The sequence below is a fragment of the Sesamum indicum genome, unplaced genomic scaffold (genome assembly GCF_000512975.1).
Source record: "Sesamum indicum cultivar Zhongzhi No. 13 unplaced genomic scaffold, S_indicum_v1.0 scaffold00112, whole genome shotgun sequence".
Taxonomy (NCBI): domain Eukaryota; kingdom Viridiplantae; phylum Streptophyta; class Magnoliopsida; order Lamiales; family Pedaliaceae; genus Sesamum; species Sesamum indicum.
Window position 1 is genome coordinate 293,426 of NW_011628046.1, and position 14,357 is coordinate 307,782.

A 14,357-nucleotide genomic window follows, 5' to 3' on the forward strand; every position below is an offset into this window, starting at 1 on the left:
TTCTCAATATATTTAGTATTTTGCACTTAAATCATCAATAAATTATTTTTTAATTATTTGTTTAATAATTGAAGAATTTAAATTAAAAATAAAAATAATAAATTGATATATATTAGATACACAAGAAATATAATATCCCCAAAACCTCATATATACTTTTAAAAAAAATTGACAATATAAATACTTAACCAAAATTTAAACACTTCTTTTAAAAATATATATGTATATATATTCATACTTTTCAAAGAAAATATATCTAAAAATTAGATATGTGATTACTTAATTTTATCTAAAAATTTAAATAGTTAATAATATAATTTTATTACCAAATTCATAATGTATTTTACATGAAGGTTTTTGCATACTTATTATACTCATTCATTACTTAGATTTGAGTTTGTAAATTTTAATAATTTTTAACTTACTAATTATATTTTATTTTATTAAGAAATTACTTTTTAATTAAGAAAAAAATTTAAATGTAAAATACATAATGTTAAGAAATAATCCTTATAACTACAAATACATATATAATATAAATGAAAAAATGTCTAGAATTTAATTATAGGAGGCTAACTATTACACTTATTACTTTAAGAAGTAAATGCTATATCAAAAATAATTTACATTTAAATCTCCTATATAATCCAATTTTTTGGTTAATATGAGTAAATTCAGTGAATTTCGATTGACGGAGGAATTTATCTGTTAGATGGAAGCAAAATTCACAAATACTAAATATAATTTTTTAAACCACAGAGAATGCTCGTGTAACGCCAAATTTTAGGAGAAAGGGATGTAATTATCCCAATTTTATCAGAGGCCTATTACCTTTAATCCTATATATAGAGAGGGGGGGAGGGCAGATTGGAGGGAAATGGATTCAGGAATTGAATGGGGCAGTAGTATGGCAGCAGCATGGGGAATAAGCAGAAAGGGAGTGATAGAAGGAGCAAAGGAAGAACTGGAAATCCTGGAAATGCAGCACCCCAACAACTTCCACACTCTAAAGCTTGAGCTCAGAGCGTTCATCTGTGACCTTCATCATCACTCCCACAACAACGCTGCCATCTCCACCGCCACTCAAGGTCACCACCACCACCCTCCTAATTTCTCCGTCTCTTCTCCCCATACTCTCCTTTCTTTTGCAGATTTTCCCTTCACGTCTTTATAATTTTAATTTAACTATTGAATGAACAGAGTCTTCATCGAGCAGGAAGCTGAAGAGGAACAGCGACGGTAGCGGCGGTGGAATGATGAAGAGGAGGAGGCGCAGGACTGATGCAGTACTGGAGAGGGCGCAGCAATGTCTTCATAAAATTCAACACCTGAAAACCAGCTTATGTTAGTAGTTGTAATATGGCAATTGATCTCTACTGTAACCAAAGAAAAAAAAAAAAAAAGTGTTTGACGACGCCTTCAATTTTTTGCATTTAAAAGTAGAAATGACAAATGAAACCAATACAATTAGATATCATGTGTCCTGCGGAGGAGCCCGGAATAGTAGCGGGACGAGAATGAGTTTGCGGTGGGACAATAGTAGCGGGGCAAGAATGAGTTTGAGGTGGGACGGGACAGGTTTCAGGTCCAACTACAACCAGGACGGAACAGGTTCCATGTGGAATCAGGACAGCTCTGGATCCGGCCAAATATACGCGCCCTATAAATTGAAGACGGCATGTCTATTTTAAACTAATCAATCACTGATAGTATTTAAAAGTTGCATGATTGATCAGTGATAAAATTTTCCGGCATGAATCGACAAGGTAATTTTGGCTCACTGCTTGTTTCTCCCATTCTTGCTTCTTGCTTGGCATTCATTCTCATAGCTCCAAACTTCAAAGACGTGACTGATAGAACAGTAAACTGTTGTGCTGTCACAAATACCTGCAAATGTAAAAAATAAAGCATGCCTGGTGAGAGGATCAACTCCAAAGATGTTGGAGAAAATTAGTATGATTTTCAACTGAAGCATAGATAACTGAGTGCCCTGGATTTGCTCTTGCACAGGCACTCACCACTGTGAGGCTCGTCTAATTCTCCCTCCCCAAATGCAAACTTAGACGCAGGTTACAAAAGCATAAACAGCTAAAATTTTTAATGCAAAAGATACAAAAACAACGTAAAAGCATCAGATAGTAATTGACGGAAAACGAATAGCATCATAAAAAGTCTGACGGACATCAACAAACAAAAGGGGCACTTTTATGCCAATGAGAACAAATTAGTGGTAACTCGAAACAGTTTCTTGATCTAAATGAATCAAATTAGCACATATCATCTACAGCCTAGCTATCATTACGAGTTATGATATCCATGTTCTGATGCTACACCGCAGTATTTGTCACTCACAACAAATATCACGTAGCCAGGGCCCTCATACACTCATAGCATATCGCCCTTATTTTATTTTACATCATACAAACTTCCAGAAGTTATGAACTTTAGAACACATTATACACAACATGTTGCTGATCAGTTTTTAACTGTTATCTAATTTACGGTTTCAGATATAGAATAGATTAGGGATTCATTGGTGAACGCTTGTCGAAGCGGAGCTCTGTTCTGGCAGCCAAAAGCTTTGAACTGATTTTGCCTCTCATTGGATGATACTATACTTTAACTGTTTGCCATGATAACACTTGCAACTTTGAAGCCAAAGCATGAGGCAAGGTGAAAGACATGAGGACTGATCTGAAGTGACTTCAATTTTAAATCAAAACTCCCAGTATTATATAGACACTTTACTGATCCTAAACTACAAGATCTTGTGACGGCCAAAAGATCAGAAATAATCCAAATGTGGCATACAAGGGATATGCAGCTCAAGCTATGTGAACCACTCAATTTTAGCAAATTATAAACCATGAGAAGAAAGAGCATTGAAGTAAAGAAACAGTCTTGAGAAAAGCTTATCACATTGAACAACTTAATCTACTATAACTCTGTTACTACTTTGCGTAATTAAAGAAATTAAGTCCTTTACTCATCACTTCAATGTATATCCATTTGCCTAAAAGATTAGGTCCAGAGGAAGAAATATAAGTGTATCAAAATGCAAATTTATTCACATCAAGGAAAACATGAATATGTCCTCTTGTGTACAAAGAAAACACGAATATTTGACTACATCATCAAGCCACTCAAGCACTTACAAAATGAAGACAAAATCTTTTCTTCTGAGTTTCGAATAACTTAATTTGTCAATTTTCAAGTCTTCATCTCTTGTCATCATATGCTATTCCGTCTGTGCAATTTCTAGCGACAACATCAATCATCTAAGCAAGCAAACAAGCATATAATCAATGTCATATATCCCAACAATATGGAGGTGACGTAATGAAGTAGAGACATAGTTACCTTGTGTGAACTCTCCACTTGAATGTTTAAGCTACGGATGATTCATAACCAGCAAACAACACCAGAAGCATTCATTCCAATACATGTTGCATTGTGCATAATGTACTTTCCAGCTAAGATCAGCGAACCTCAACTTAATTCTACCTCCCAACTTTGCAACGCCACAGTGAGGAAGAGTTTAACCCGACAATACACTTCAATCTTTGTACATCTCTTCCACTTCATTTTCTTCACTCTGATCCACACTATTGGAGTTATCATCACCTCTTCCCAACCCACGACAGCCCAGAAGAACAAGATCAAGAAGCTTCCTCCGAGCCTCATAAATCGGATTTGACTCGATCAAGCATCCTCTCTCATATGCCTCCCTCAAAAACACTGTGTGCTTCTTTCCTTTGGTTGACAGATAAAACATCCCTGGATGGTCCAAGAACAAATCCCTCACATTCAAATCAATTCCAAACCACTTCCTAAAATGACTAATCTTCTCCACCTCCACCATCTTCTCCACAGTCAAGCTCAAAAACTCATGGACAATCCCAACTGCCCTTTTCTCCATTCTCATCATCCTACTCTTAGTCCTCCTCATTTCCTCCACCCCCAGCTCCTCATACGGTCCAACATATGGCAATCTCTGCCATTCCTTAACTTTCGCCTTGAAATTCTTCTTTACTCGCATCCCCGGTGGAAACCCCTGCTTAAAGCTATTCCTTAGGTCGGTCCTATCCACACTGCAATCCTCCTTACAACACTCCACGATCCTCCAATTCTCAACAGCAGGAATCAAACAATCCTTAAATGCTTCACCATCATTGAGCACCAAAAAATGAGTATTGGGTTCATTTCCATCTTGAAGCAAGAAAATGTCAGAATTGCTTGAAATAACATAGTCCTCGAAGTTATCTGGCAGCCCCAATTCTCTCCAGACCTTGAAAATGGCTCGAAGCGGCAACTTCTTGGAGACGGACATCGATAGAAGCTTGACCAATCGGGTTACTACAAGTGGCAGCGAGTTATCTATAGCCATGGATTCTTGGCGGACGATTTTGAGGGCGGCCGGGGTGAGGGTGCAGAAGGGTTGGAGCTTGACGGGGTGATTGAAAATGTGGAATATGTGGGGATACTTGCGGAGGAAGGTGGCGGGGCCGCGGTTCAGGTGGAGCCTCTGGGAGACGCGGTGGAGAAAGTCGAGGGAGACGGAAGGTGGAGTGGAGTTTGAGGCGAGGATGAGGTCTTGTATGGATATGACTTTTAGCAGATTTTTGTATTTCTCCATCAACTTTTCGAATGTAGGGTCCCGGAATCTTGAGTCCACATATTGGGCTGAGGTGGTTTTAGTGCGGCGGAGGACGGCGGTGGCGCCGGCCGGGCGGATTTTCTTGAAGATGTGGGCCGCCATAGCACAGCCTGCAGGGGTTCAAATTTCAGTGTTGTTTCTTTATGGACAAAAATAACCCTATGCCTTCATAAATAAATAAAATTTTATGTATTATGATTATATATAAATATATTATAATACTCTCTTAGAAGTCAAATATTAACCTATTAATAAATCATGATACCAAATTATTCTCGACACGTAAATAATTAGATAATGTGAGAACTACCACTATTATATTGAATTTCTATTTTTGCCCTCCACAAATTATAGATTTCACTTTGTAGAAAGAAATATAGAAACAAATTATGCAAAAGCGAAGGCTAAATTTTATAAAATACCTAAAAGAACTTTCATTCTAGACACGAAAGATGCTTTCTTTTTATAATTAGTATAGATAATAAGAAACATATGCATTTAAATTTTTAATGAAATAGTTTTAATAGAGAAATTAATTTTTATACAAATAATAGTTAATCAAATGAAACTTTATAATTAAAGTAAATAAATTAGAAATGGGACCTTCAAGAAAAGTCTTTTAATTACTAAAATCAATAGTGTTACTATTAATAAAAACTCAATGTTTGGTGTGTTTTGGCAAAACTAACATGTTCTTTCTTCCTTCTCATTCAATCCTAAAAACGAGTTAAGTCATATAAAAGGTGGGACGAAATACATAAATAAATCTAGGCTAAAAACATATATCCATAAAATAAAAGACTTTAACCCTTTTTAACGAAACCAACAAAATACATGCATGGAATTCTAGTGCATGGACCTTCAACAAAATACATGCATGGAATTTTTATACAAATAATAGTTAATCAAAGTTTTATCAAAACACACATATTGATCTTCAATTGCCTTTAGAAAGTCTTTTACTTTAGTGCATTTAATACCTAGACAGGCTTTTCACTATTAAGGACCTTGGACCAGCAAGGTTCTTCCTTGGTCTGGAAATTACAAGGTCTAATCAAGGAATTACAATCACTCAAACAAAATATACAAGTGAAATTATGACAAATGCAGGACTTATGCAGGCTAAAGCACTTCAACCCCTCTGCCAATAGGTTTTAAACTCACAGTTTGAAGAAGAACAAATGTCAAATCCTAAATCCTATAGAAGGCTTCTGGCAGACTATTGTACTTAAGGTTCACTAGGTCTGATATTTGCTATAGCACTCAACAACTTTCTGAGTTCATGCAACATCCTTGCAAGGCACATTGGAATACAACACTTTTTCTTGTGAGATATCTTAAAGGGATTATGAACAGAGGATTGTATTTTCCTTCAGAAGAATAATTCAATATCACCGCATTTTGTGATGCAAAATGGGCTACATGCCAGGACACTAGAACGTCCTTGAGAGGTTATTGTGTATTCCTTGGAGAAAGTTTGATATCATGGAAGACGAAGAACAGACCATCGTGGCTCGATCTAGCGCTGAAGTAGAATATCGAAGTATGGGATCAACTACTTGTGAGCTTATATGGATATACAACCTTCTTGCAAACTTATAGATTACAGTACTTACTCCAATTCCATTCTTTTGCGACAATCATCCAACCCTTTACATTGTAGCTAGTCTTGTCTTCCATGAGAGAACAAAATATCTTAAAATAGATTGCCATTTAGTACGTGACAAGTACAAAGAAGGATTCCATGTACTTAAACACATTCCAACCAAACATCAACCTTCTTTTGTTTTTATCAAAGCTTTATTGTACAATTCTTGAGAAATTATTATGTTTATTGTAGAATTGAAAAAGTTAAAACTTTTGACTAGTACAATGGTATTTTAATTAGAACATGTCTATATTTTATGTGTCTAAATATTTTAGAGAGATTGTCATGAGTACTTGTATTCGGTGTGAATATGCTTTTGTATTTAATATTATATGCAGTGTATTTCGTATTGAATCATTAGATTCTATGTTGAGATTTTTTACATTAAAATGTGTTGATATTTCTATATTTTGAATCGAATCATTAGATTTTACGTTGAGATTTTCTACATTGAAACGTATCGATATTTTTCATTTATGTTCATTGCGTAGTTTCCTTAAAAGATAATCGAAATTTTGGAGAAATTATTATTTTGAATTCTTACACACCATCTACCAAACAAAATTCCTACTATCAAACCCCCAATGTTGCCTCACTCTTTTCTCGTGCAATTTCTCCTTTGATCTCTTTTTCATCATCTTGCACACTTATATTTCTTTCATGCTCTGTTATTTTGTATTAATATTGTTCATTTTATCACTTTTTTATTTGAATTTTTTCTTGATGGTCGACAAAATTTGAGTGATAAATGATGACAATATTTGATTTTTTTTAAAAAAAATTGGATTTTATTTTTATTTTTCTTGGTATTTTTTCATACCCCTGAAGAAATTTCTTTGATTAATCTTAAGAATTAAGGAGGAAAATTCTATGTTGGTTAATCAAAATAAATTAATTGTTATTATGAGACGCCTATCTCTCTTCTTGATGGTAAAATTATTGTTATAAATTATTTTATGCAAGTAAAGATTTTGATGGTAATTTTTTTTTTCTTTGAAAAAAGAATAAGGAAGTCTTAATTATCTATGATCCAATGTTATTATTCTATATCTCAATTTTTAGGGGCTGGTGTTGTAAAATTTAAATGTCAATTGACCTGATTTTGTTTCTTAGGCATTTTTTTAATTATTTGTACACATATTTATATGTCACCATGATATTAGTCTTGACCATAATTTTTAAATTACAATAGGAGAATTTTGCTTATTCCTAAAGTACAGCCCTATGTATCCAGTACAAATTACTGTAATTCTCTAAGCTAGTCAAAAAAATAAGGAAATTTAATGAGTAAATCAATCCGTGTACACCTATAATAATATACCCTATACGCACATGGTTAACAAAATTTTCTTCTATTATTTAAATTGTATGGTGATGTAGCCGGTGATATATGCCTAGTTTGTTACTGGATACATTGGGCTGTTACGTTAGGAGTATGCAAATTTGAGCTAAATCTCACCACATCGACTAGAAAGTACATTCTAAGCTGCGAGCTTGTGGATGTCGATAGGGATTAAGGAAATTATCAATGAAATCACAGATATGCCCTTAAAATGGGCATTTACTACACGGTCAGGCCGAAGATCCACGCACTCTCAATCGAGATCAGGTCCGACCTGCAACTCGGCTGATTTCCTCTTTTCTCAGGTCCGAAAACCATTTCGAGAACGCAAGGTAGCTGAGCGACCGGGATCAGATGCCAAAACAATAAAAATTATGAGGAGCATCAATTGCAAGCTTCACTTGCCATTCGCCTCAAATGGGTTACGTTATCACAAGGAACTTACCGGGTGGATGAGGGCACGGCCTGGGGCGATTCAAGCCTGAGCTTGCGCACCTCAAAGGGGTTTCGTTTGCTTTTTAACTGACAGTATAAGATTATTTGTTCTTGCCTTTTTAGAATCTTCATTGTTACCGATACTTTCTTAAGATAACTTTGTACTATATTTTTTCCGTTCTTTCTTTTCAATTATGATAAGTAATATAGTTTTGTTAATTCTTTTTTTTTTGGGAGTCAATTTTAAATTAAATATGAGGACTATTTGTGAGATTTAGGACAATGAATACTAGGAGATGGAGTTTTTCATGACAAGATTGGAGAAATTTCACTTACTTATTGGGTTAAATTCATTTAAAAATATTTTATTAACAATTCAATAATATAAATTATCTTACATGATATCCTCTAGAGTAATGACATTCAATGGGAGGCAACTTCAGGCACTGAGACATATGGTGGTGGTGGTGGTGGTGAGGATATATGAAGGTGATGGCACTGGAGCTACAAATGGAGATGAGGATGGTGTCTCTCAGGCTACAGGTGATGGTGGAACAAGCGGTGGGCTGGACGATAATGTAACCCTATGACATTTACCTCCTGGTACCATATCTACATGAACTTCAAGTTTTACTTGAAGAATTTAAATTGCAAGTTAACTTAGTTAAATTAGTTTGCTTAAAGGTTTAAAATTGAAAGTTAACTAAGTTAAATTAGTTTACTTACAGTTTTAAATTGAGACTTAACTAAGTTAAATTGGTTTACTTAAAGTTTTTAAATTGAGCGTTAACTAAGTTTAATTAGTTTATTTAAAGGTTTTAAATTGAGAGTCAAACTCTTCGCTAGATACTTCGGGGGACTACCGCTTCTCAGAAAAAAAATTTAATAGACCAAATGGATCAATACTGGGTAACCCATTGCTGAGGGAAGCCTTGGTGTCAGAAACCTGAGAGACGTTGTTGAGGCATTCTAGCCAAACTTTGGTGGAGACTTAGATTGAATAACTCACTTTGGGCCCTCGACACACTAAACAAGCATTGCAAGAACAATGCCCTTTATGCACCAAGGTTTCAAGGGACGACTCACCTACTTACAGATGGCTTTGTAAAGTCCATCGGTCTGGGAGAAAATTAGAGATCATAGAATTATCACTCCCATCTTTAGGAATATATGGACTCCATCATCATTAAGGACCAACTCCATAGTAAGATTATAAGGATTGTTAAACTTGATCATCTTCATTGCCCATGCTTTTGGTTTTCGTAGTACTTCTAGTTTCAGTTACCTGCTAGCTGAAACTAAAAGTACTATGAAACCATATCCTTCTGCTGTTTCGTGGAAGTATGTGATTCACTCTTGCAAACTGATTCTCACTAGTCCATTCTTTGGGTTATTTGCTTACAATCGTAAAGGAGTTGCTCTCCCTCCTACTGCTTGCCACAGTGTCATTTATTTACCAACATACCAATTTACCAATATACCAAAAAATCAATGTACCAACATATCAATTTACCAAACAACTTAATATACCAGCAATTCAATATACATAACAACTCATAATCTATAAAGATTTTTAAAAATAAAATAAATACATGGACGATGACAGAGTCAGAAAAAAAATCTGTAATGAAAATAAAATTTGTAAATGGTTAATTAAATCAGTACATATTAACAGTAAAAACCTAAAATGTGTAAAAATTCTAAAAGCACATAATAAAATTTTAAAATCTGTATAAGTAAAGAAAATTACAAAAAACTATAAAATAAATACCTGGGGCGGCAGAGAGACGGCAGCGATGGAAAGAAAGAGAGAAGAGAAGAAGAGGAGAAGAGAAAGAGTAAAGAAAAAGAGAAGAGAAGAAAAAGAAAAAGAGAAGAGGAAGGAAGCCGGCTGAGGTGACAAATGGTTGACGGCAGTGGTGGGTCAACGACTGCGGAAGAAACAAACTGAAAAGAGGAGAAGAGAAAGAAAAAAGAAAGAGAGAAGAGGAGAAGAAAAAGAAAAAGTGAAGAGGAAGGAGGGTGGCCCAGGCGGGGCTGAGTAGCGAGGGGGAAGAAAGAATAAGGAAGAGAGTTGAAGAGAAAGGCGGTGAAAATGAAGTTGAGGGGGAGGGAGAGGGAATAGGGAAGAGAGAGAGAGAGAGAAGAAAAGAAAGAGGGGGAAATGAAAATTTGTGTTATTAAAAATTGGGAGGGAAAGTTTAGAGTTAATTTTGAATTAATTTTTTAATAAATAAATAATATTATTCATAACCAAAGATATTTATTATTTTTTGTGATAAAAAAGTACAAAAAGTAATATTAGTTATAGAGTTAATTTTGTGTTTGAATCTTGACTTTTTTTCAATTAAATTTAAAATTATAAGTATTAATCAACAAAAATAATAGGAATTATGAATAGGAGTGATATGTGATAAAATAGCACGGGTCCAATGTGAAGGATCGCATGGTATGGCCGAAAAACGTGCTAGTGGAAGCGGTAAAATAAAAACACATAATAACAAAAATTAAAGCGCATAGAAATAACGAATTCAAGGGGTGTACCCTTGAAGTTCCCAGACGTTCGATGTAATATAAAATAAACGAACATAGGGCTGATGAAAAACTATAAAATCGAATATAAAGAGGGTGAACAATGATACCTAAGTTTTTCACTATCGCTTGATCTTCACTTGAGGCTCCAACATTGCAGCCCTCTAATTCGTTCACACCATACCGAAGTCGGGATGTTTACGTCCTCTTAGCTAGAAGAGAAGAAAATTGCAACATAGTGCACAAAGAGAGTGGCGGCTGAATTCTCTTGGTGGAAGAGGGGATTTCTTTTTTTTGGTTGTGTAACAATGATCATAATTATTTTTCAAAATATTTACATTTTATATATATATATATACCTTGTTTTATAATTAGTATGTTTATAAATACATCCTATTATATATAAGGCATATTTCTCTTTATTCCAAATAAAGAGATTCTCAAAATGGCTAGAATTTCACTTTCCAAAATTACAATTTGCTAGCCATTTATTTCCTTCCATGAAATTTTTCATGGGCTCAAAAAAATTAGGCTTGGCCAATTTTTTTTCTTAAAAATACAAGCCTAGTGAATATTTATTTAAATCCAATTTAATAAAAAATTAATTTAATTGAGCTCAACTTGTAATTAATCTAATTAAATTTATAAGCTAAAATTATCCTTATTATTTAATAAGATCCAGCTTATTAAATTATAAGGACAAGCCTAACACAAATTAATACCATTCCGGGGCCTTTTTTCCCCCAATGGAGATCTCTTCGTATGCAATCCAATTACTTAAGGAATTAATTTCAAATTAATTCCTTGTTTCTTTTTGATTATTTGTGTGTGACTCTTTAGATTCACATTTCAACTAGACTCTGGCTAGTGTCTAACACTTATAATAATTACATTCAATTTAAAATAATTCTTGATTAACCCTTATTCAAGAAAGCCCGTCACCATGGGGGCCGTCTAGCAACGTTCCATGTCACTAGAGACTAGGTAAATTACTGTGTGAACATTTAGACTTTCGAGTCCATACGGGTAAGATCCTTCTGTCTAACGCCTCCTGGCCTTAGTCTAGGGCATGGAGTTAGGTGAGCCTTTCCATCCTGCACTAGGCATCTATGCTTAATACTTGAGATCGCGTTACGCCAAAGTTTCTCGACATAGGAACCTCCTTTTCCTATTCGATGAGCGACTGTAGCCATGGATTCAAAATGCATGAATACATCTCCAAGTGCATAGGAGATACCTTTATCACATACTAACAGGGGATGGATCCTCTTCGTGGAACTCACCATCATTGCTAAATACTCCAACTGTAGTGAACAGATACATATGATAATCATGTTTGTGACACAATTGAAAGGCACCTCAAAGTGTGAGTGGATCGGCTTGGAAACGCGCAAGCGAAAGCGGTGATAAAAATGCGTATAGTAAAATGGAAACATAATAAAACAATAGTTCCAAAGGGTGTACCCTTGGAGTTCCCGGGCGTTCGTTGTAGTTAATAATAATAAACAACAATAATAAACTTAATGGGGCTATTGGTTGAATAAAAACGAGTTTCAAAAATTGTAAATCAAAATTACCTCTTATTTTGCACCTCCTTCGTTTGATTCGTTCACCCAAGGCTTCAATGTAGTAACTCCCTAAAGTTGCGCCCACACCACAATGGAATCGGGATCCCTCAACTCTTTTTTAGAAGAAAATTAGGGAGAAAAATACACACCAAGTGTGTATCAAGAGGGGCGGCCGAGAGGTGGAGTTAGGATGTAGAAAATTATTTTGTGTATTATGCATTCATTTATTAATTATTCCAAATAACTAATACACATATATATACCTGAAAGAATCGGTATGGCCAGGGAACGCGTCGGAAGCATGAAACAAAAAATAATTAAAATGGTTCAAAGGGGTGCAACCTTTGAGATTTTCGGACATTCAGTGTTTGTGAAAAGTATAATAATCAATATATAAATATTCTAGACAAGTGGCCAGAGGATGAAACAAAAAGCATAGAAACAAATTCAAACTTTACTTTTTTTTTTGTTTCTATAGTTGAGCAGCAACGTGCATTGGTTCCCTTTACGCTCTCCCATTCCGTTCACTTTAGGATCTAAATTAGAACCCCTCTAATTTGTCCACAGCACACTAAGGAAGAGATATAATTCTTTTCTATTGATAGACAAAACAAAGAACAAGAAGTAAAATAACTCCTTACTAACACTATTTTTTAGTGCTTTTGGAATGTTTTATGTGCTAACTTGTATCCAATTCAATGTAGAACAAAGATGAGAATATTTTTGGACAGAAAAGAGAGTAAATTTCGTGGCTTAGGCATTGGTCATACATGATGTGTATAGTTTTGCATATTAAATACAATTGAATTCAAAATTCAATTATTACCAAGTTTTCCCTCCAAGGCGACTATACCCACACATGCATATAACTTTTAACAATGATGAAATGACCACTCCATAGTGTTCATCATGGTGAGGAGTTTCAACTTCTTCTTAGCTTGCTCCAACTACCCTCAAATGGGCCTGGACTTCAAGTATGCACCGGGTTTGATATAATCAAATCAAATCGAGCCCAACCAAAGCCCATTATAATAATTAATTAAATTAATTTTAGCCCAACTATGTTTAAAGATTCATTTAATCCAATTAAATAAATCTAAGCCCAAACTCTAATTAATTGATCCAATCAATTAATTAAGGAAAACGAAATAAATTAACCCAATTAATTTAAAGGTGTTAAGCCCAAAATTAATTTAATCCAATTAATTCATTCTTGAGCCATCCATGAAATGGATTATTAAATAAATGATCTAAATATTTATATATTCTTGAATTAATTTAATTCAATTAAATTGATTCGTTTCTGCTCGAATTAATTCAAAATTAATTCCACCAATTACATAGTGATTTGTGTGTGACTCTTTATATTCACCTTGAACTAGACTTGGACATTGTGTCCAACATAAATAATTAATTAAATTTAATTTAATTTATTATTTTTAATTAATTAACCATAAAAAAACACCCGTCACTATGGGTGACTGTCTAGCAACGGTCCACGGCACTAGAGACTAGGTGAATATTGGCGTGAACATTTAGACTTTCGAGTTCCATAGAGGTACGGCCCTTTCATCAACCATCTCCCGACCTTAGTTTAGGGCATGGAATTGGGCATCGGTTTCCATCCTGGACCAGGAAACTATGCTGAGTACTTGAAATTCGTTTACTCCATTGAACGACAAAGGAAACCATTTTCTATTTGTGACCATAGACTTAGAGAGTCTAAATCATCTTAGAGCGCATAGGAGATATATCCATCATATACTGATAAGGGACAGATTCTTTGTTGAAAACCATTGTCCTGAATACATAATCCGACTACACTAGAAAAGGCTTATAACGACTACATCGAAGACACAATCATCGCTCGTCAAATCCGAGATACAGCCATCATATGCATGCGACTGCCATGATTCCTCAAGAATCCTGTACTATCGGAGCCGAAAATTCAAGTCATACCGACTAAGCCTCCAAGACTTCCAAAAGATGATTCTCACGAGTCAGGTCAATCAGTTAACAACCTTGTCAACTAATTTACTAAAATTGCATAGATATCCCATGTCTGTCGTCGATGAAACACGACACTTATCCAATGAATGCAATACTTAGTGCAAGTCTCTATAGGACTCTCGATGCCTAGTCTCGAAGTCCTCGACTTGGAACTTTTTAGACTAA

The 14,357-nt window shown here is 34.8% G+C and overlaps 2 protein-coding genes across 5 annotated transcripts; one reads left to right on the forward strand and one right to left on the reverse strand.

The window, feature by feature from the left end:
- Positions 1-848: 848 nt before the first annotated feature.
- LOC105178955 lies at positions 849-1,449 on the forward strand. Its single transcript, XM_011102542.2, has 2 exons — positions 849-1,088; positions 1,201-1,449. The coding sequence occupies exons 1-2, from the start codon at positions 878-880 to the stop codon at positions 1,347-1,349; spliced, it is 360 nt and encodes a 119-aa protein (XP_011100844.1). The 5' UTR covers positions 849-877; the 3' UTR covers positions 1,350-1,449.
- LOC105178954 (protein ROOT PRIMORDIUM DEFECTIVE 1-like) lies at positions 1,187-10,210 on the reverse strand. 4 transcript variants are annotated; one of them, XM_020699484.1, is made up of 5 exons: positions 9,854-10,210; positions 3,361-4,767; positions 1,782-1,887; positions 1,466-1,660; positions 1,187-1,328 (listed from the first exon to the last, which is right to left on the reverse strand). In XM_020699484.1, exon 2 carries the CDS (start codon positions 4,757-4,759, stop codon positions 3,557-3,559), a length of 1,203 nt encoding a protein of 400 aa, XP_020555143.1. In that variant the 5' UTR covers positions 4,760-4,767; positions 9,854-10,210; the 3' UTR covers positions 1,187-1,328; positions 1,466-1,660; positions 1,782-1,887; positions 3,361-3,556. The 4 variants fall into 4 exon arrangements, with proteins under 4 accessions (XP_020555143.1, XP_011100843.1, XP_020555144.1 ...); XM_011102541.2 differs by having other exon boundaries at positions 1,466-1,887; XM_020699485.1 differs by lacking the exon at positions 1,466-1,660 and having other exon boundaries at positions 1,200-1,328.
- Positions 10,211-14,357: the final 4,147 nt, after the last annotated feature.

Coding starts and splice junctions, on each gene's coding strand:
- LOC105178954 (XM_020699484.1), bottom strand. CDS start 4,759: ATGGCGGCCCACATCTTCAAGAAAATCCGCCCGGCCGGCGCCACCGCC.
- LOC105178955 (XM_011102542.2), top strand. CDS start 878: ATGGATTCAGGAATTGAATGGGGCAGTAGTATGGCAGCAGCATGGGGA. Junction 1,089..1,200: donor CATCTCCACCGCCACTCAAG/GTCACCACCACC, acceptor TTGAATGAACAG/AGTCTTCATCGAGCAGGAAG.